General features: G+C 34.8%; 1 protein-coding gene and 1 long non-coding RNA gene across 2 annotated transcripts in view; one reads left to right on the plus strand and one right to left on the minus strand.

Moving 5' to 3' along the window:
- The first annotated feature begins 8,353 nt into the window (after positions 1 to 8,353).
- LOC136846532 (uncharacterized) overlaps positions 8,354 to 25,000 on the plus strand; it is a 64,439-nt gene continuing 47,792 nt past the window's right edge. Inside the window, exon 1 of the long non-coding RNA XR_010855432.1 lies at positions 8,354 to 8,403. This is a non-coding gene — a long non-coding RNA (uncharacterized lncRNA). The remainder of the gene's footprint in view (positions 8,404 to 25,000) is intronic.
- LOC136846529 (uro-adherence factor A-like) overlaps positions 22,505 to 25,000 on the minus strand; it is a 4,227-nt gene continuing 1,731 nt past the window's right edge. The window contains exons 1-2 of the mRNA XM_067117386.1: positions 24,537 to 25,000; positions 22,505 to 24,378 (exon numbers count right to left, since the gene is read on the minus strand). The exon at positions 24,537 to 25,000 is cut by the window's right edge and continues 1,731 nt beyond it. Of these exons, the coding sequence (XP_066973487.1) occupies positions 22,867 to 24,378; positions 24,537 to 25,000 (1,976 nt within the window). The 3' untranslated portion in view covers positions 22,505 to 22,866. The remainder of the gene's footprint in view (positions 24,379 to 24,536) is intronic.

A 25,000-nucleotide genomic window follows, 5' to 3' on the forward strand; every position in this document is an offset into this window, starting at 1 on the left:
GAGCCCTTTGATAAGCCGATGTGTTTCGATCTGATGGTGTCGTGTCACATTCCCAAGGGCTAAATCTCGGTATTTAACTCTGTCAGCTTTTGGGCCTCACAGTAACCCGTAGCTTTTAGCTCTGGGCTGCTAGATTTCGAAGCAAGGTTCAGAAACTGGTATGTCTCATCTTACAGGCCCTATCCCCTCCCTCCCCTTTAGTCACGTCTCTGTTTCTGTTTTCTTCTGTCGTAGACTACGTCGAATTCCCATGCCGTTGGCCTCCGCATAAAATTCGAATAGCTCCTTATGACTTCGTTTGGATGCGTGTCTTATCTATGTATGATATATTCATGTTCCACATTTGCAGTACTTGTACATTCTATGTGTAAATGCTATACTTCAAAATATGTACATGATAATACAGATATTTTATTAGTGATACTAACCATCCTTTCTCTAGATCGTCAAGCTGATAAATGTCCCTTGCAAATACTGCTCTGAAACCTGGCGTATCTGATATGTAGCTGTTTTCACTAAAATAATTTTCAGTGATAGGTTTGTGAACAAAGCCCATTTCAACAAAAGCTTGTATATCCATGGGAATTGATTCTGTCCACTGGTGATACCTTCGTCTTTTAGGCAAAGACGCTTCTGTACTATTACAGAATAGAAATATTTATTTGATTCTTTTACTTAACATGATCATCTATTTCCTCAGGAAAAATTTAGCAAAGCATTCATAAGGGATCAAGTTTTTATATCCAATTACCTTATGAGAGTCGGTACGATTCATTGTATTACCCATTTGTTTGGGATTATCATCATTGACTTCAGCTTCAATCCATGTGTATGGAACAGGACCATCAACACAAGAATCTGTTGTAGGGGTATCATCATCAGCATCATCATCCTCACTTTCCACCATATTAGGATCATCAGAATAATAATCAGATTCTTTATCAGAAGAAAAGAATATTTCATCGATTTCATTCATTGAAATATATGTACACATACACATATAAGTATATATGTATATAATATGTTTTATATATATATATATATATATATATATATATATATATATATATATATATATATATATATATATATATATATATACAACAGGTCAACATATCCATATTTATTTATCTATGCATTATATATATATATATATGTATATGTATATCCATATATTTATTATATATATGTATACATATATTTTATAATATATATATATATATATATATATATATATATATATATATATATATATATATATATATATATATATATATATATATATATATATATATATGTATATGTGAGAAAGAGAGCAAACCTATGCTTATAAAGATGTCTTTGTGCAAAACGTCTGGTATAATAGTGGTCTGAGACAAGTTTTTGGTGTCTACACGCGGTTTTTGGGAAATTAGCTGGTATAACGGCTCTTGCTGATAGAGCAGCCCGTGAGAGTCATTCTGATGGTATGCAAGTAATAAAGGTGGTCGGAATTAAGAGTTATGTTTGATGATGTGAAAGCCATAACAAGGAGTCTCCACGGTTGTTTGACGTTGTTATGGACTTGGTGATGCATAAATTGGAAAAAATGTAGAATTTTCTAAGAGAAACTTTATGAAATTCTGAAAAACACAGAAAGAAAAATGTGAGAGGAGGTGAATATAAGCTGAAGAGGGGGTTCCGTCGATGCAGACTCCGAAGTGGATCTAACTCCTTGTGCCTTGCCTCAGCCTAAAAGCAGTTTTCGGTGCTCTTTCGTGCAGTGGAATCTGAGCGGAATCCGTCAGAATGGATCCAGATCTGGAGACCGTCTTTGTAATCAAGAATGTGCTTCTCGCTGCTGTTTTTTTAAATTGGATAGCGCTGTTACAGGCAACATACTGGACAACATTAAGAAGCAGAAAATCGATGGTGATGATGATTACAGCGGAAAAATTCAAGCATTGCAGGGAGAAGGTCGTCTCGAAGGAGAAGAGAGGAAGAATCTGAAGCTGCTGAATGTCAGCTTAACCAAAAGCGTTATGATCAGGATGATGCTCTTCAAGAGAATAGAAAGGAAAAGGAAAAGGAGGAGATGTCGGGAAAAGAAAAGGAAATGCAGACGTACACAGGACGGTTTAACAAGCGGAAGGTTGAACAGCAAGTCTTGGAGGACAAAATCCTTTTGCTAGAGAACGGAAAGCAGCTGATGCTGAAGGAAATGGCGTCTCAGGAAAATGCACAAATAAGTTGGAAGATGAGATAACGAGGATGAAAGCGGAAAATAAGCAACTAACGAGGACCGCTGCCACTATTCAAGAGCTAAGAGATACCCTGGACAACAGAGTGATGAGTATGACTGCTCAGTTGGTATAGCGCAAATGTCAACTTCGTCAGCAAGAGGAAGAAGCTGATCAGCTGGAGACGCAACTGCGTGAAATGGGAGAAGGAAGAATGCAGATGACTAAACGAATCCGAGGACTAGAAAGCGAACACTATAAGACTGAGAAGGAAAGCATTCACTTCAGCGTTCGAGAATTGCTGGAGCAAGTTGGAAAGCTGTCGGGAGAAAATGGCTTCCTCCAGTATCAGCTACAGTCAGCAGGATAATTTACCGCATGCAAAAGACCGCCTGCTGGAAGAGATGGCAAGGCTTGCCAGAAGCTTTGGACGAGAAGAGTCTTCTTTTGGAGGGTGAGCTGTGAAATCTGCAGGGGAAGAATGAAATGTTGCTCCGCGACTCCGGGAGCCTCCAGATGACGAAAGAACACTTGGAAAAAGCAACGAAAGACTACAGAAAAGAAATTCAGTTGTTATGAGCTGGCACGAGGCAGTAGGAGCCGGCCTTAATCGTACGGAAAGGAAATTAGAGCGAATCCCGGATAAAGCAGGGCGGAGACTCACCAATATATGCCAGAGGAATAATGATGTTATTTACACAAAGGAATCATATTATTTTGTTGATTTTTTCATTGTATATTCCAAAAAAGGATGTAATAATATATATATATATATATATATATATATATATATATAAAAATATATAAGTATATATATATATATATATATATATATATATATATATATATATATATATATATATTTGATGGTCAAAGCAACAGGGGAGGTTGTTTTTGCATTTTATTACATCCTTTCCTTGGACTTACAAAGGAAAAAATGTTAACAAATAATATGGATATTTACACAGATCTATACCCAAGCAGTTAACGGGTTTCCTTTGTGTAAATGACATTATTTATATATATATATATATATATATATATATATATATATATATATATATATATATATATTATATATATATATATTTATATATATATACACACATATATATATATGTATATATATATATATATATATATATATATATATATATATATATATATATATATATATATGTATATATATATATATATGTATATATATATAAATATATTGTATATTTTGTAATTGTATATATATATGTCCTGTACATGCATATATAGATATAAGCATATATAAAATATTTTTAACTATATACATGCATTAGCTTCTGTGCCCTGTATAGTGAACATACAGAAACTATATATATATATATATATAATATATAAATATGTTTTATATATATATATATATATATATATATATATATATATATATATATATATATATATATATATATAAAAAACATCCATTTGTAGTTAGAGGAAGGAAATGAATACATGATGTAGAAATTTTATTTAAACATTTTTTCTACAATACTGGTATTCATTTCATTTATATAACTACAAGTGGCAGTTAAGTCAGGATATAATACGGGAAACACACATATCTGTGTATCTAATCTCTCTCTCTCTCTCTCTCTCTCTCTCTCTCTCTCTCTCTCTCTCTCTCTCTCTCTATATATATATATATATATATATATATATATATATATATATATATATATATATATATATATATATATATATATATATATTAACTTTATCACATACACAATTGTTTTGTGCAATAGTAGAATTACTAAAGGGACCTCACTCCAAACTGGATGGTATCTAATGGAGTATTTATTCAGAAAAAGTTACAAGCTTTCTTGGACAAACAGTCCACATTATCAAGTACTTTTGCTTGAAAGTGTGGACTGTTTTGTCAAACTTTAAAATTTCTGTATAAACCTACTCCATTTTCTGTATAAGATACTCCAATATATATATATATATATATATATATATATATATATATATATATATATATATATATAATATAAATATATATATATATATATATATATATATATATATATATATATATATATATATAATATAAATATATATATATATATATATATATATATATATATATATATATATATATATATATATATATATTATAATTTATAATTTAAAGTATATGCATTTATATATATATATATATATATATATATATATATATATATATATATATATATATATATATATATTATTTATTTCAATCTAAGGTATATGCATTTTTTTGTCTGTGGTAATATTTTTGTCTTTTCAAAGCGGTTTTTAAGAACGCTGGAAGACCTACAATACTCATACATGCCATGCCTACCCTTTGTTTACAAACAACCGCACGCTGGTGCGCGTTGCCAGGGTGGCGCCAGTCACGTGATCTGAGATTGAGATGGAAGGAATCAGCTGACTGAGCCTTTATAACCTGGGACAAAGTGAGGAATCTATAAAGAGAGACATTAGAAATATATTTTTAGAAAGTGGTGAAATACGATTCTATTTTTCTTTGCACGCAGTGTGTCTATTTCTTGTTTACCATGAAATCTAGGTGTACATACATACACACACACACACATATGTACACCTAGTTTCCATGGTGAACATCACACTTAACCAACAAATAAAAACAATGCTTGAGAAAATTTTGATTCACCACTTTCTAAAAAATATAATTCTAACATTTCTTCCATATACAGATTTTCTAACTTTGTCCCAGGTTTTAAAGCTCAATCCGAATCTCTCCCATCTCCTTCCCCAGGCTCACGGATTTCTTCCACGGAGGCAACGCGTGCCAGCGTGGTGTTGTTTCTGCAAGCAAAGGGTAGGTGATGACTTATGTGGCTCGTGTTGTAGATCTTCCAGCGTTCTGGAGACAACAGAAAAGTTATACGAACAAAATTCATCATGAAACAAATATGCATATACCTCAGAGAACTCGGATTCAACCTCCGGTATCCACGTGTACGTATGTTTGACAAATAAGATACAGATATGGAAATTATTATTTTAGTTTCTACTTTGAACATTATTCTCTTGTAGTAGATATGCTTACAATTGGTAAAATTGAAAGACAACTAAAATATGAGAATTAGAATATACTATAATACATTGTACTGTACAATTTATCTGTAGCTTTCAAGCTACTGTATTGTAGGGAATTTGCTTGTGGAGGGGTAGGAGGGGGGGGCAAGGGAGTGGACAGAAGAATTTCGCAAGGGAAGGTTAAGACGGTTGTAGTGACCTTGAGTATGGGACTTGAACTGTTTGTTTTTATCCTTTAACAAGGGCTCTTGTTCACCGAATAACCAATATGAAGCTCGTTTAAATTCTACACCTGTTATGAAATTAAATAAATGAGGAATTTACAGAACATGTGGATGGTTTCTGTTTTTGGCAGGAGAGGATAGGATGGCGGGGGTGGCGGGGAGAGTTATTAAACAAGGAATTGTCTAAAAAAATAAATAAATAACTTGCTGCCGGAATGTAATGCAAGGAGTTTGATAGGTTTTCGATAACTTTACTAATAACACTGCAAGAAACCTAGTCACCAAAATATATTAACTTATATAGCGGACTTAGAAGTTAATGATGTTACAATAATTGACGTATATACATGTTTATGTATATAGATTCTACACTAGCAAATACACTAAACCAACAGACAGATCGATGTCTTTATTGTTTTCCTGCCAAAAAATAAATACCTACCATGGAACAAATCTTTACAACAAAATCATCTGTAACTGAATTCAACATATTTTTAAAATTGTCGCCGAGTGAAAATGAAAAAGAATTCCGTTCTTTTCCTGTCCTGCAATGATACATATTCGTCTATCGAGGCTAAATACGAAGCAGAGGAATAGACGACTGAAGAGTCGAACTTGGAACATGAGAGAAAGCAAGAAAGGAAGAACTTCGTTCCCCTGGCCATCATGTATTTGATAAAACTGGAAATCCTCTCATCCAGAAGTCCTTCCAGTTCCCCAGTCATAACGACGAGCGAAGTCCTATCCCTCGTTAGGAGCAGGGTTAATCCTGGTCAGGAGGAGGTAGCTCGAAGCGGATGAACTTCAGGCTTTCGCGTACAGCGCCGACAGCGAGGTCATGTCGTCGAAAGACACCCTGAGGGATCTTGATGTGGTCCACAAGAAGGACAACCGTCTCCACCTCATTGAAAATGATCGACAGGGCTTCTCTGCAATCACGAAGGATAATATTTCCATAATTTAGGTTAAATCGGTAATTCCATATCAATATGGGAGGCTGTTTTCGTGAATATTAATTGTGTAAATGTATGGTTAGCCCGTATGCGATTCTTCTCCTTAAATATATTGTTGAAATGAGAAACGAATAGTTTTAATGAACACTTATTTCGAAGGCGGAATATGATATTTATTCTAGAAACTATTTTTACATATTTATTCAATGATGAAAATGAAAAAAATATTCACCTCTGAGTCATAGAAACTAATGCGTTATTAATGAATGTCTGTACATTTCCAGATCAGAAAAGTACATTTATTAAATGGAATTTTAATTTTGATTGATAAGTTTTATTGACAGGAAAATGTACTTCTTGAACAGTCTTTTACATTAACTAGACAACAAGCGATTTATTTGCAGATTACCTCACACGTGCTCTAACCTTACAAATTAACTGATTAAATAAGGAGATATGAAAATATAAAAGACTAAATAAGATGCAAAGTTAAAAAGGAGTAAATGGCTTTAGTTCGTATTGCTTTTTAAAGGCAAATGTCTGTTCAAGCTGGTGACTTCAATGATTATATATTTAAGAAGTGAGCTTAAGACCAATATATCATGGTAATTGGATGTAAATAAATGAATTGGTGACATTATTTCAAAGCGTACAATTGCCTGGAGATTTCTTAAATAGAACTAAGAAAATATTGACGGCAAGAAAAAATATATTAACAACAAGAGCCAAATTACATTTTCATTTTAAGAAAGAGAAATATACCGTAGAACTTTGTCAGCAGATAATGGTTAGGTGGAAAGGGTAAAAAAGGTGGGTGGGGGCGGTTGGTACGCAGATCATAGAAAGTAAGTGTAAGGGAAGAATTGACACAAAAGGGGGACCAGTCTATCTTGGTGACTTCAACGTGTATACAAGAATTAATCATATTGGTAATTAATTCTTTTCCTTACCATATATAGGATATTCTTGAGTAAAAAATTTGCGTATTATTACCGAATTTTGTATTTTGATTATAACACGTGACGATATAACTGAATTGAGGAAAATAGCAACAAGAAAATAAAATTTGAATATTAATAATAGATAGATGGAATGAACTTTGTGTAATTCATGAGTAAAATCGGGATTAGAGGAAAATAATAGTATTCATAAACCTCCAAAATAGGATTGAATGATATCTAACATCTATGAAAGTTTTCCAAATTGATAAATAAAACAATTTACATAAGTATATTCCGTACTATAGTTATGTAATTGCTCATTACAGGTAAAGTAGGCTTTACCGTCGTAAGGGTAACCGACTGTTTTCAAATGCCCTGTTACAGCTGAACACAGGCAATTGGGTAATATGAAATGGGTCTTTTGCTCTTCACTAACAGTGCACAGAGAATTAAAAGTCAGTTCGTTTTTAACTTTCCCATGCAGTATCGTCATGTTTGTGCGAGAGAATAGTGACCGTCCGTAGCAAAAGTGATATTGCTGTCTTCATTTTATATATTGCAAGTTCCTAGTGTAATTTTTTATTCGAATTTTCGTGTGTACTATAGTGTTATCAAAAGACTAGTTTTAACCATATGCTAGTTTTTCATTTTGAATTTATTTTAGTTAATGAAGTTCCAGGTACGTCGTTCCGGGTTATAAGTAAAACTGGAGCTATATACTTCCTCGGAAATTTGTTTTCAGTAAATTTGAAGAACGAATCTACTCGTAGTTGGTCGGAATCAATTTATATACTTGTAATTTTTTTTATATTGCAAGTAGCAGAGCTATTATTATGCTGAAGTAAGCGAAATTCTAATTTTATTGCTTTTTGTCTCAAATAGCGAAAATATATCTGTGGATGTAATTCGAAACGTGAATGATAATCAGTAGCTCCCCAGATAACAAACAACATATCCAAGTTTGCGCATCAATCAAGCAAAGGCCAAGGTAAGAAGTTCGTGTTGAAGTTTTACGTCAGAAATTTTTTTCTCAGTTATTTTACATTTAATTTTATACTGGACACTTAAATGAACGTATGTTCGTAAAGCGTGGTAATTTAAATAATTTTAGGCAATATTAAATTTTACTGGAATGCAGAAATTGTTGTTTAATCCGTGTACTGAAATTGTTATTGTTTTTAATCGAGCTGGCCTTTTAAATGCCCTCGTTAACCATGTGTTAGGAAAAACTAGATTGGCAGCGGGGGCCAATATTTTGTCATATCTTTGTTTTTATGAAAATAACTTGGGTTTATACTGGAAATATGCGAAGAGAAATGTTTTCCGTATCAATTTATAGAAATCTATATGTATATTTTTAGAAAATTTCACTTGAGCAGGCTCAAACAATTCAAAATTTTTAATCAAAACCGTGAGACTTTTGGCAACGTACGAAATCCTTACCCACCCCACCCTAGCGATCTTAGAGTGCTTGAAAGACGTTTCCAAAATTGTGGGTATTTGAAAAATAATAATTGACACATTTTTCGAATGTCTGATGTACTAGACAAATCTTATTGATTTAAAGTTAATTATATACATGACATATCTTCTAAACATGTGAAAATAGAAAAGTCCCGTTTAATGGCACTACTAAAAATTGCTATGCGGCTCCAAGATTTTTTAATGGCTGATAGTCATGTAGACAGTGGAGATTTTTGTTTTTGCTTTACCGATCTGTCTTTTACAATAACTTTCATTTTAACTTAAAAAATAGTACCATATTTCAGTGAGGCTGTTAAAGTAGCACAGCTTACTTCCCTTGTAAGAATTTTGCTAACCATATATTTCAAATTTCTCGTAATGCCTGGGATTTATAAGCGATTTTTTATAAAGAAAGCTAAAAACCATTGTTCAGCAATGTTGGCAAAATAGATATAGGAATTGCATCCAGTATTATGTAAATGCTTTTTTTTTACGAATTGGTTCTGAGTAGAACCCACGATAATTTCAGAAAAGGGTATTTTTATTGCTTATTAAAATTATTTTAATCATTAATGAGATATCAGTATTTATACGGTACTTTCCAGGTAGCACCCGCCTTTCCTCTTCCCCGCCTCTACCGCCTCCAAACAATTAAAACGAAAGTATTTGACCTGGGTGGGAAACCAAGCAAAAGCCACGTGGCACAGTGCCTAGCCCTTTGTTTATAATGACATGTGACGTCGGTTGGCGCCCCCAGTAGCCTGTGCTGGATGGCTCAGGCCGGTCACTTGAACTTTTGTTACAACTTGGGACATGTTAGAGGGAAAGAAGTTTAGCCCTTCAAAATGGTGAATTCTACCGCAGAAATATTGTATGACGTGAGCTGAAACCTGTGACTGAAATAGTAATTAGAAAAATGTAAGGATAACCCATTTCATATCCGACTGTTTTTTTTTATTATTATTATCAGATAATACTGAACCATTCAAAAGCGATCTTGGGATAATAGTAAAGTGCAGACAGATAGGCTTTTTCAGAGACCGTTCTGGAGTAAAATTAGGGTCCAGGTATCTTTAATTTACAGATTTCTAGATTTCAAAATACTACAAGACTGTATGGAATTTGCATATGTTATTGTGTCACTTTTTCTTTTAACATTTTTATTTTTACGCATTGATTATAAGGTTCTCAGAAAGTCTGCTCATTCGATGATAGCCTAATTTTCACCATATGTTTAAAGTTTTGGAAAGTTATTCCACGTGCCCGCGTCATCCATTATTTTGGATTTTTTTTTTTTTTGTAGGATACTCCTGACCCCGTTAAATAATTTGGGCGTTTCTCCACGTTGCAACAGTACCATCGTTCTGCTTTTTTTCTTTCTTAGGATATTATTGACACTTTGAAATAATTTAGGCCTAATTTCTTTGAGCGTACTGAACGTTTGTGCATTGTTCAAGAAATTTTGTATTCAAATAAATGTTTATTTTAAAGCATAGCTTAATTTTTTTTAATACTCAGTGTCAGGAAACAATTTTTTTGGTCATTAGTATGCAACCCAGTGTCAATAAAATATAGTACATAAATTAACAATTCAGGACAGCAGCCTGTATTTTTCGTTAGGAAATATCTCATAATGAATACTAAACTTATTTACAAAAATATGCCTGGCCATTGCTGGAAAATGGTTATCGTGATCGTACAACAACAAAAATATAGGTTGGAAAAGATGATGGTAACAAGTCAGCACAATGCATGCTCGCGCTCATAATGAGTATATATATACTGTATATATATATATATATATATATATATATATATATATATATATATATATATATATATATATATATATATATATATATATATATATATATATATATATATATATATATATATATATATATATATATATATATATATAAACTATTAGTTCAAAATCTTAAACCGCTGGAAGGCTAGTGGGTTGTGTTTCTGACGGACCAATAGGAAACGACCTCCCTTCCAAAAATTTTGGTAAGCCGTTTTTCGTGGGGAGGGCGGGTTGTGGAGGGCGGCCGGAGCTGGTATAGCTCCCGCCTACCCGGGTGTGAGTCCTTCCGTCCACTCCAACGGAAGCCTTTGAAGAGAGCGTACACATCTTTCCACCGAATCTCTTGGCAACATCTCCGTCAGCGGAAGGAGCCATGTTTTTCATCGCCCTGATCTGTCAGTTTTTCAAGTGGCTGTACAACCTCGCTAGAAGGAGCCCGTCCCCCAAGGAATGTATCATCACCCTGAGAAGATTTTTCCGTCTGGTGGCGCTTAAGGACGCGGACACCAACAACGAGGTTGAAGAAGAAGAAGAAAGCAGCTTCTTGGAGCAGCAGGACAGCGATCTTGAAGAAAACGACGACGTTGAGTTGGACAGCGCAGTTGAGCAAGATTGCTGCGAATCCAGCGACGGCGAGGACATTGAGGTCAAACTTCGCGTCCAAAGGGAGAAGCTGAAGTTTGAGATCGAAGCGAGAGCCTTTGAAGAAAGGAGGAAAAGAGGAAGGGAATTGACAGATCGAGATAAAAACATCGTCCCGACGATCGTCGAGTTTTTTGACACTTCGGACGAACTGGTGCAAGAGCTGACCCTCGAATTCCAGGGACACCAACACATGAGGGACGTCCAGGCCCTCGTCAGGCGCGCCAGATGGAGTGGAGCACGGCCAGCCGCTGATCTGGCAAAGCGTCGACGGGAGAGCTGCTGTCGCCTAGCGATAACCTGAAAGTCCTCATGGTGCACCGCAGAACCGACAACCACCTCCACATTAAATTCAAGATTGCCAAGATGTATTGGGATTACATTGAAGAATACATCTACAATGAGCACCGGTGCTGAATCAAAACTGAGTTCTTGTGATGGCGCTTCGCCTATTCAGATAACTGTGACCTGATTTCTCGAAAGATATTTTGTAAATATGTGCATTTATGTATAGTTTGCAGACGAAAGATTCAGCTTTGTCTTGAATTGTTCATTCCTGTATTTATTTTGTTGACGATGAATTATGTTCTAATAAATAAATATAAGAGAAATAGAACAATTTGTTTCCTTTACACTCTTGAGTAGCTGTATCTAAAGCAGATAAGTCTCCAAACAAACGTATGGTTGAATACCAGGACTCTATAAAAAGCATAAGTATTCTAAACGCGCAAGTAAATCACCTCTAATTATTTAATTTAATCAATAATATACTGAAAAAAATAATGATGCTGGCATCTGCAGACACTAAAACTAAACTTATAGTATTATTCAAACGCTTTCATTATACCTTAATGAGCTACGTTCCGGAGAACGTTATGATTTTACATTAAAAGAGAATTGGAAAATGAAGCCTAAAAATTCCATGAGCTCACGCAGTATATAAATAAATGTTGCTTAAAATTCAATTTTCCTTCAGCGTGGTCTCATAAGAAACTATATCTGTAAGGTACGCTACTGTGTGGAATATCTTGAATTTATCCGTAGGGAATACAGTATATAAAGAAGTTTTGTTTGCGTTTTACTGACGATAAAGCTGTACGTTAATGAATAAATCGTATTGAATAACATTTGGCTAACGTTTCCATAAAACCATTAAAACCATGAGGAAATATGTTTGCATCAGAAAATTCATCCTTTTACGATTTAAGCAATATTACACTGGAAACTCAAAATTACGTTTATCTAAACGGGCTGTGCAAATCACATGTATCAGGCGATACAAGGTTCCTTTTCGTAGGTCATGGGACTAAATTTACCAAGGCCTAGACCTTGAAATTACTATGTCTCGAAAGCAGATGTTTATTCTCTAGTTGTCAAACAAGGTTGTAAAGGCAGTTATAGTCAACCTCACGTTTAAGATTAAGGTGGGTATAGTCCTTTTCGAAGTATTGATGTTTGTAAACAAAAGTTATCCGTTGAACCTCGTCGTTTCTTAGCCCATTTTACTTTTTAATGCTAACTACCAAAATGATATTAAACATAAAGTCTGACGAACTATCACTTCTAAATTATTGTGACATCTGAAGTTAAATCATTTATTTCTCATACACCTGGAAGTGTAAATATAAATCTGAAGTAATTTACGTAAACTATTATATCAGTGTTATACAACAACATTCATTGTGGATGCGCCGAACTTGACGAGTATGTTCAGATCTAAGAGAGAGCGAGAGAGAGAGAGAGAATAGACTGAAATTAGATATCTAATTTTACATTGATACTTGCGAGTAGAGAATTAAATAAGCCTGTGGTATTAAGTTTTCAACGTCCCATGTGAAACAGGGTCTGGAAAATGTATGTGTATTCATGTGTTCGTATTTTATTGTAAATGTTATAAATCAATTATTGTTTCTGGCGAAATTCTAGGGAACTATGAATGAAGAGCAGAAAGCACTTATAAATTTATATATATATATATATATATATATATATATATATATATATATATATATATATATATATATACTATATATTTATATATATGTATATATATATATATATATATATATATATATATATATATATATATATATATATATTATATATATATATATATATATAATATATATATATCCATATATATATATATATACATATATATATATAAAAATATAAATTTGTATCAGTGACACAGTACAAAGAAAAGTATAAATTTGTATGTAGCCTAAATGACACGACTGTGGAATACTCGGACTTGAATGTATCCACATATATATACCCACTATATTATAAAAAAAAAAAGGGGGAACATACTTGTGATAAGAAGGGAGTGCAGACCCTTAATAATAGGGACTTGAGAATAGGGGCATTGCGTAAATTCAAATTCAAATTCAAAAAAGTTTATTGACATACATCAAATGGAGTGTAGCAGCATGCTGCTATACCCACCAACGAAATTCAAAATAGATTCCAGGCAAAAAATGTAGCAAAGGCAAATACCAAACTACAAAGCAAACTTTAGTATTATGCAAATAAAAAAAAATACAATAAGCAAATGTCATACAAGAAATTACAATAAGCAAATGTCGTACAAATAAAAAAAAATACAATAAGCAAATGTCATACATAAAATTACAATAAGCAAATGTCATACGAAAAAATACAGTAAGCAAAATCTTTATAGCCTTCTCTGTTTCCCAAGTGTCTCGTTTTATTCTCATTCCTCTTTTTGTTCTATTAAGGCTCATAGAGTTTTCTATGTCAATGTGAGGCTTTCGTATGGCCTCCTTGGCCAGATTGTCAGCAACTTCATTTAATGAAATACCAATATGTGATGGAACCCAAATGAACTTGATAATTATTCCTTTCTCCTGTAACCGACAAACCAACCCTTTACAGAGAGCAACCACCTCACACCTACTAGTAGGTGTTTTGCTATTTAAGGCTAACAGAGCACTCTGGGAATCAACAAATACAAACACATCCTTCATTTTATTAACAACCATTATGAGTCCCTCATGAATAGCATGTAACTCTGCTACCGTAGATGATGTTTCATCTTCAATCCTCTTAGACATCATTTCATCCACACTAACATCATTTTCATAATATTCCACGAACAACCACACCACAACCAGCTTTTGTTACCATTTACAGAGCCATCACAGTATATATGAATGGTATTACACTTAGGTAACGTATTCAGTTTTACTAAGAAAGTACTGTCTTAACGCATATATATATTACACTCACTCTTTTATAGTCCAACTTACTTATAGATATGTTTAACCTACAACACAACCATGGCTTTGGGCATATTACTCTTTCCAATTGAACACATTATTTAACAACGTCATATTTTAACACTATTCTATATAGTTTTCTCAAACAACTATTAGGTTTATTCGAGATTCTACAGTTACCTGACATCATATCAATAGCCTTTTTTAAAATCTCCTCCCCCCTCCATATACTGCGGACAACTGCTGCAGGGGCATTGCGTAGCCAAGGTCAAGACTGTTAAGATGACCTTGAATTTAAAATTCAAGTTCAGAGAATCGAAGCTGTCTGGGGTTAATCTTGTTCCAGAATGTCATACTGTTCTGTATTGGGATTGGATGTAAACACACACATGCACACAAACACACACACATAAATATATATATAAATATATATATATATATATATATATATATATATATATATATATATATATATATATATATATATATATAATATAAATATATAAGAACAAGGGTAAAAATAGTTTTGATTATATCCACTGGAAAAATAAAGGATGAATCTGTACACAGAAAAATATACCACTCCCGAAATCTCGATTTTGTTAAGTTAATAACATAAAATCGAATATGAGAGTTAAAATAAGTATGAGATTATACATTTTCCTAGTTGGTGGTAATGAAAGAGAAATTAATTTTCATTTGCATTAGTGCATAGACCACCTATGTATGTGTGTATATATATGCATGAATACGTAGCAATACGTTATTACATAAACCAAAGTTAAAATAATGATAAATGTTTTAGTTAACAATGCCAAGGCTTTCGAGTCCAAAATCTATCTAAATTAAAGAATCTGATTTCAAATTAATATTTGCATCAGAGTTTGTCAATTGTCTTAAAATACAGTGTCCCCTTTTCCTCAATTTATATTTTTCGTCGTCGACAGCTTCCCGGTTCCGTTCAAATCACGTGCCTTGTATCGCTGGATCCGGGACTTGCCCCACCCAGCAGCGCATGCGTAGGGGAGTCAAGCGTCTGTGTTTATCATAGGTCGGCCAGACAGGAGATTAAAGATGAATGAATAGAGTGGTTCATGAGCCATGGTTCACAGATCCTCGCTTCCACGTGTGTGTGGGCGTTGGAATTCAAGATGCATTGTTAAAGAACTTTTTATAGCCATGTCGAATAAATGTGCAGTGTATGGTTCGAACATCAGGTTTAAGATAAAAACTTGAGTATTAGGTATTTTAGATTTCAAAGGGGGAAACTGTACCGAGATAAGTGGCTGAATACATGCTGTTGTGCAGATTCAGTCATTCTGAAAATGCAGTGATATGTTCTGTTCATGTCAAACCCTAGGATCACATAGATGAAATGAAGTCACGGCTGCTGAATATTTAAAGCCCTAACAATAAGCTGTTTGTTGCTTATGAAGTACACGAATACAAAAATGCTTCAAATGTAATATATATACATACGGCGTATGTATGCATATGCATTGTGTATACATACTCACAAAATCTATTATTTTTCACTCGGTTAATAAGGTTCAGGGGAGTATTCAGTGTGATGCATGGAATGACGCCCATAGAGGGAAAATGTTTAAAACCTTGTCATCGAGATAGTCGGGAGTTGTTGTTGAAGGTGAGGTGATAGGATTTCTGCAAAAATATCTGTATACTGTATTTCAGAATTTGGCTCCTTACCAACGTGCTCAGAATTTCAAACAATTTCGAGAAAACTGAAACCTCCAGAGGTAATGAGGAAATGAATAAAGTTAGATATTTATCACTATTGTACATAAATACAGGTTGCACGAGGACGGATTTCTTTTCATTTACTGAACATCTGAGGTATTCTGGGTAATCTCCATTACAGTTTACGTCATGTTTGTGTAAAATGTTGTTTAAAAGAGTGCAAAGATAGATGTTAATTACTTGAAGTTCTTACCCTCCTCTATCGATAAAAAAGTTGACTTACAATTTTGACATACGAGGCTGTACTTTTTAACAAAATAACCGACGCTGTCAAATAATGAGGTTGCTGGTGGACTACCATTAAAATGAAATTAATGCGAAACTGAAACTTAATGCCAAGACGAGGAAGATGGTCGAACGTTCTGTCGTATCGTTGACTCAGTACCCGCGTAGTTGGTCCTGCCAGCGACAAGCCCTTGTGACGCATTGTCTGGCCGACCTATCCTGGTGTTTATAAACAATGCTTTATGCCATGTGGCTTACGGTGGAGTTTCCCAATTTTTTGATAAGGCTCTCTTTCTTTCAGGGATGAGCATTAAAACTGAAAATACAGGAAATATTGGACATTTGCGCTTTACAGTTACATTTGTTGACTCACAATGTAATTTTAACGGAATGGCATTAATTTCGTAGGTAGCCGAAATACCGTTACTGTAAAATGTAAATTGTAAATTATAAGTCAAAATACTAAATATTCCGTCGCTGGAAGCATAGATTAATATTTACCTTCCGCAAAAACTGACCTGGCGAACATACGGACTCTTAGAAAAATCACCCACATTTCATGTATAATACAACTTACCCATTCATTTCTCCACAGTACTAAAATATATTGATACTAATATAGATATAGGTGTTCAATTTTGTAAAAATGTTTTTTATCATAGGTTATTGATCTTGAATTGGGTAAATTCTGAAACAACCTTAAAAGAGTAAAATTGATTTTCTTGATTAAAGTTCAAAAGAAAAATGTCTTGTGAAATATCTAGTAATAAGATATTTTGTACTGTTAATAGTAACATGAAATTAGATAGATAATCAGAGAGTATTTACGTGCAGTCTCGTCAAAAACTAGAAAAAACCCGTGTCATCTCACCAAAGTAAAAAAGGATTTCCTCCCGTGATTTCGTCAGAGCCTTTGCCATCCTTTTTGACCGCTTTAATCCGTTCCCTGTTAATCTCTGTCCCCACCCAAGAGAGTGGCCGTACTTTCTAGAACTTGTAATTTCTTGTTTTGGCATTCTTTTTTAAACGCACAAAAAAGATGTAAAAATATAGTGAACCCGGAGAGAGAGAGAGAGAGAGAGAGAGAGAGAGAGAGAGAGAGAGAGAGAGAGAGAGAGAGAGATTGATTACTGAATACCCAAATCATCACGGGCTGCTGCCGGTCCCAGGTATACAGTATATATATAAATATATATCTGGGACTGGCAGCAGCCCGTGACGATTTTATGTATATACAGTATATAGAAAATAAAACAAATATTCCTGAAAACATAACGGACAGTATTATACATGGCTTATTTAGTACCACCTTAGTCTGCGTGTTGGGTCCGTCTATATACTTATATGATTAATACCTTAGTATATTATTCAAACTAAAATATGAAGGCCTTACGTGTAATTCGAAAAACAAGGCTGTTCCAGGCCGCCATTTTATTAAGAGGGCTGACCTCCTTCCATCTTGCATAATTCTACGACTAATAATATATATATATATATATATATATATATATATATATATATATATATATATATATATATATATATAGTGAAGACATGAAAATATCTACAATCGTTTAATTACGGAAAGCAAAATTTTATATATATATATTAAGTTGCCGTTGAATAATAATTCCGAAAAGCTTTCGACCAGAAACCCTCAAGTTCTTCGTTCATGAAGCCAGGGATGTTCCTGTGCTCCTATTGGCTGGGGCTGTCCTTGCGATTCACTCTTTCATTGGCCACGTCATAGGAGCTCCTCCCACGGGACAAAAGCCCTGAGGATTCCTTTATTTATTAATTTTTATTTATTTTGTTATTTTCTGGTTTACGAGAAATTTTATTATTAGAGTTTATAATTTTTTTTCATGTTTTTCCTTGTTAGACCATTTGGATACAGTAGAATAAAGCACACACACACACACACACATATATGCACACATATATACACATATATATACACATATATATATATATATATATATATATATATATATATATATATATATATATATATATTTTTATCACATATATATACAATCATAGCTACAAATGTCGTTTAATATCAAATTATATATATATTATCGCGAATATATATAGTGATAAATGAACGGGTGCCACTGGGACGCTATGACATGGACCCATTCAACGTTGGACCGCTACCACCGCCATCAAGAGCGCGGTGGTACAGTCCACTGGAGTCGTTGAACGGGTCCACGTTCGTCCCAGTGGTACCCTGTTCATTTATCATATTTCCCTTCGGTGATAATTCTCCATCTTCGTGAATTTTTAAAACGATTGTATATATATATATATATATATATATATACACTATATATACTGTGTATATATGAACAAAGTTACAGCCGTAACTTTGTTTCGTATAATCATCACGTTTGCCTTTTTCGTGATTTAAAACCAAATATATCTCGTATATATATATATATATATATATATATATATATATATATATATATATATATATTATATGTGTATATATACATATATACATATATATACATATATGCATGTATATAATGTATGTATGTGTGTGTATGAAGTTAATGACAGTTCTATTATGTACCTCGTGACATGTGACTGAATCTACCATTCTCTGTTCAAAAATTACACCCTGACCGCCATGTATATGAAAATTTGAAGCATTCCACGGGTTGTTGTATCATGTACTGATTAGATCCAGTAGTTGTATAGTAACACTTTCCAAGATGTTCACTCCGTATGTTAAGCCTTAACAGACAGACCAGAGTTTTGCCAGAGGTCCTATCATCAGGTGCACTGGGGTCCAGACACACGAGTCGATATCTTTATTTGAGAACAGCTGTGATCAGCTTTGATTGTCTCCTGACCTCCAAAATCCCGATCTGGGCCTGGCTCGATAGCAGAGCCCTTTGATAAGCCGATGTGTTTCGATCTGATGGTGTCGTGTCACATTCCCAAGGGCTAAATCTCGGTATTTAACTCCGTCAGTTTTGGGGCCTCACTGTAACCCGTAGCTTTTAGGAATAATTATCAAGTTCATTTGGGTTCCATCACATATTGGTATTTCATTAAATGAAGTTGCTGACAGTCTGGCCAAGGAGGCCATACGAAAGCCTCACATTGACATAGAAAACTCTATGGGCCTTAATAGAATAAAAAGAGGAATGAGAATAAAACGAGAGGTTTGGGGAACAGAGAAGGAGATAAAGATTTTGGAAGAGGGCAGCGTCAGTATGAGGCATTATTTGTTTGCTAATGAAAATACTAATGTTACATACGGCAAGGTCCTTTCGAAAACTGATACTTTTGTAATGAGGATGAGGTTGGGGTATAATTATTGTTGGCAATATATTGATGGTGATGGTATACCCTGTAGATTGTGTGGCGAAGCATACTCACATACTTTGCATCATTATATGTTAGAATGCGATAAATTTAAGGAGTTTAGAAGTGTTTCTATTAATAATGTTACTGAGCAAGTTTGTTTTATTTTGAATAATAATTTCACAAAAAGAATTGTTAACAAGTTTCCAAGGTTTTATTGGAATAGATAAGAAACATAGTAATAATACTTTTTTGTTAGGGATGCATTAGCGAGTTTATACATCCCAATTGATGTGTCAATAAATTGTTTCGGAATTATTAAGAAATCTAATTTATTCTGGAATAAGTAATTGTGAGTCATTTGCCCTTATTTCAGTATAAAATTTTGCTTAACTTTTTAAAATAAATTTCTCTATTATAACGGTTAAATTTGTAACTTTTGTTTTGTATGACATTTGCTTATTGTATTTTTTCGTATGACATTTGCTTATTGTAATTTTATGTATGACATTTCCTTATTGTATATTTTTTGATTTGTATGACATTTGCTTATTCTAATTTCTTGTATGACATTTGCTTATTGTATTTTTTTTTTTGCATAATGCTAAAGTTTGCTTTGTAGTTTGGTATTTGCTTTTGCTACATTTTTTGCCTGGAATCTATTTTGAATTTCGTTGGTGGGTATAGCAGCATGCTGCTGCACTCCATTTGATGTATGTCTATAAACTTTTTTGAATTTGAATTTGAATTTTGCTTTTAACTTTGCCCTGGTAGGTTTCGAAGCGAGGTTCAGAAACTGATATCTCATCCTTTTAGGATGTGTATCTCCCCCCTTCCCCTCCCCTACTCACCTTTAGTCTTTCCATTTCTTGTTTTCTTCTGTCCTTGAATACGTCGAATTCCTATGCCGTCGGCCGCCACGTAAAATTCGAGTAGCTCTTTATGACTTCTTCTGGATACGTGTCTTTATTATGACTAAAATCGACATTACCAGAAGATTTACCACGTGAATTCACATTCATGAAATTCCAAGTACCAAACTGAAGAGCGTATCAGTAAATTATAGATCCTCAACCAGCTGGACAAGGGGGTTGGGTGGCTGGCATTTCGGGGAAGGGGCTATCGGGAAGACCAGATCAGGGCCACCGAAATAAGCACACGATTGAAGTATATACAAACGTCTCCCGCACCATACACACCAAAAGGGTGTTGATAATTTCATTTTTATTATTTTTGAATTTACTATCTCTATGCTCGTTAATGTTTAGAATACTGAAAAACGCTTGTAAAAAAGTAACAAAAAAAAGAATATTTCATCTAAATACCATAAAAAAGGAGTGAAATAAATAGTATTTTAGGAAACTTTTTAAACTACAAATCTTGTCTTGTGCTCACTGTTAGGACAGTTTGAATGTCATTACAGGCTTTAAAAAAAAATACAATTTATTCGTGTTTATTAATGAAGCGTCAGGAGACAGCCGATTTACATGTCTCTTACTTTGACGTTTTGCTTAGGCAATTTAGCAAACTACGATAATTTTAACGCACATTGCGTAATGCCATGGAACTGTAAGGTTCTATCAGCGCGTACATCACACATTGCCAATCAGTGGCTGCAGTAAATGTCTTTTTCTTAATACTTTTGATTGGCCTAAGGTACTGAACACTTCCTTTAAATAGAGTTGTAACTGTATCAGTTTAAAAAAATTTTTGAGAGCATTTTTGTTTTTTGTTTTACTTTAATGGTATTTAAATAAAATGGGAGTTTTCTCGTGACTTCTCCAGTTCTTGTGTACGGAATTTAAAGGAAATATGAGTTTTTCTAGTCATTTTTTTCCCCTATCAAAATTGTTGTCTTTCATAGTGACTCTTACTTGGCCAATGTTTTAACGTTTTTCCCCTAAGTCCTTTTATTGCCAAAATTACTGCTGAGTTCCCGTGACCTTTTTCTAGCCAAAATTGTGACTCATTATCCTTGCCAATTAAAATTCTAAGCATTGTTTTGTTCAACAAGGAAAATACAGGAGACAAATAATTTCTTCACGAATAACCTTTGAAAAAGTGTGTGGCAAACCAGCTTTTCAACAATCTGTTGATTCAGAAGTAAATTTATTGTCTACTTAGCTGAAGTATTCCTTTGCTATTCACAAACTTTTCTTGACACATTTCCCCCAGACTACTTAACATTTCTTGAATTGTTGCAAAAAAATGTAAGACAGTGTTTTTATAGATGGTATACTGTGTGCCATTCACAAATTTCATTTGTGTTTTTTATAGTACACAATTAGGCCTTTTTTCGTTTTCATCATGTTCAATTCAGTTCTCTTGTTAACAAACCTGTTTTATTTATTAGCCATATAAACACTACATTTAAAGAAATGTAATTGTTCTCATACATTAGTTGAACTGCATATACCATGCAAAGTGAACAGTATCATCAGCAGATTACGGTATCATGTAGTTCCACAATACTTTACTGTAACGTGACTCAGTTTTCTAGTAAACAAAATAGGCAAGATATCTTTCGAATGTGCCTTGACATATGTTCATTTATTTTTTTTAAATTATGGAACGTCTTAGGCTTCGTAATACTTCAGTAAGAGGTTTATAGGAAAAGCCACTTTCTAATAACAATTTTTATTACAGTAACTAAAAAGTTCAGTACAGGAATGAACAGAAAATTGTAGAAAAAGTTATAAACAGACAGCCGAGTGTCAAATTGAAAAATTGTCTAATGGGATTCTATTGCTCATAATTCAAGAGATGAAGAAACATGACATGATTAAGAAGCATGATACAGTCCTTTAGGAATTATAATATTATAGAACATATAAATATATTTTAGAAAAAACAATGTACACATTCGCCACTGATAAAATTAAAATATTAAATAAAGATTCTTGAATGCAAAATGATATGAATATATTCGGTCATATAAATAACATACGAACTTACCAAATATAACACAAAAGTCTTTAGTATAAAATAACTAGTCCTCGTTGATACAATCAGAGTTTGTGTTAACCATTTTGAACCTGAGGTGAAGATGGTTGTCGTTTCTCTTGTATACCAAATACAAAACCTTCAGGTCGTCTGTGGGCGACAGGAACTCCTCGTCGGCGCTGTAGACGTAGGCCTCGCCCACTTCAACCTTCACCCAAGCCCTGACGAGGGCCAGGACGTTGCTCATGGTGAAATGACTTGGAAACTCGAAGGCCTTCTCAGCGAACAAGACTCCGGTCTTGCCGACGACCTCGATGACGGCTGGAATTACGTTTTTATTTCCAACTGTCACTTCTTCTCCCCTTTTTCTTCGCTCTTCTAGGGATTTGACCTCCGCTTCGAAAACCTGTTTTTCCCGCTGGATGCGGAGTTCGATCTCCGTTTCCTCCGTCGTTTCGCTGTCTGGTTTGTGACCGGCCTCACTGGAAGGGCCGGGAATAGGTTCTTTGGCAGGTGCATGGAGGAGTCGACTTGTGAGATCACCTGCAGCTTCGCTGGAAGGTTTACAGTCATATTCCCATTCAACCTGTCTGGGAGGTCGACCTCCAGATTCCCCTTCGACCTCGCTGGAAGGTCGACTTTCAGATTCATCTTCGACCTCGCTGGGAGGTCGATTTTCAGATTCATCGTCAACCTCGCGGGGAGGTCGATTTTCAGATTCATCTTCAACCTCGCTGGGAGGTAGACCATCAGATTCATCTTCAACCTCGCTGGGTGGTAGACTTCCAGATTCAGCTTCAACCTCACTGGGAGGTAGACTTCCAGATTCACCTTCAACCTCACTGGGAGGTAGACTTCCAGATTCATCTTCAACCTCGCTGGGAGGTAGACTTCCAGATTCACCTTCAACTTCACTGGGAGGTAGACTTCCAGATTCAGCTTCAACCTCCTTGGGAGGTAGACTTCCAGATTCACCTTCAACCTCACTGGGAGGTAGACTTCCAGATTCATCTTCAACCTCACTGGGAGGTAGACTTCCAGATTCATCTTCAACCTCACTGGGAGGTAGACTTCCAGATTCATCTTCAACCTGGTTGGGAGGTAGAATTTCAGATTCATCTTTAAACTTGCTGGGAGGTAGTATTCCAGATTCATCTTCAACCTCGCTGGGAGGTAGACGTCCAGATTCATGTTCAACCTCGCTGGGAGGTAGACCTCCAGATTCATCCTCAACCTCACTGGGAGGTAGACTTCCAGATTCATCCTCAACCTCACTGGGAGCTAGACTTCCAGATTCATCTTCAACCTGGTTGGGAGGTAGACTTCCAGATTCATCTTCAACCTCGCTGGGAGGTAGACTTCCAGATTCATCTTCAACCTCGCTGGGAGGTAGACTTCCAGATTCACCTTCAACCTCGTTGGGAGGTAGACTTCCAGATTCACCTTCAACCTCGTTGGGAGGTAGACTTCCAGATTCACCTCCAACCTCACTGGGAGGTAGACTTCCAGATTCATCTTCAACCTCACTGGGAGGTAGACTTCCAGATTCATCTTCAACCTCACTGGGAGACTTCCAGATTCATCTTCAACTTCCAGATTCATCTTCAACCTCACTGGGAAGTAGACTTCCAGATTCACCTTCAACCTCACTGGGAGGCTAGACTTCCAATTCATCTTCAACCTCGTTGGGAGGTAGACTTCAGATTCATCTTCAACCTCACTGGGAGGTAGACTTCCAGATTCATCTTCAACCTGGCTGGGAGGTAGACTTCCAGATTCATCTTCAACCTGGTTGGGAGGTAGACTTCCAGATTCATCTTCAACCTCACTGGGAGGTAGACTTCCAGATTCATCTTCAACCTCGCTGGGAGGTAGACTTCCAGATTCATCTTCAACCTGGTTGGGAGGTAGACTTCCAGATTCATCTTCAACCTCACTGGGAGGTAGACTTCCAGATTCATCTTCTACCTCACTGGGAGGTAGACTTCCAGATTCATCTTCAACCTCACTAGGAGATAGACTTCCAGACTCATTTTCAACCTCACTGGGAGGTAGACTTTCATGTTCCTTTTCAACCATGATAAAATGACTTTCAGGTTCCTCTTTAATCTTGCTTGAAGTTGGAGATTCAGGTTCCCCATCAAACTTTCTTGGAGGTTGACTAGTAGACTCTGGTTCGA

The sequence above is a fragment of the Macrobrachium rosenbergii genome, chromosome 15 (genome assembly GCF_040412425.1).
Source record: "Macrobrachium rosenbergii isolate ZJJX-2024 chromosome 15, ASM4041242v1, whole genome shotgun sequence".
Lineage (NCBI taxonomy): Eukaryota > Metazoa > Arthropoda > Malacostraca > Decapoda > Palaemonidae > Macrobrachium > Macrobrachium rosenbergii.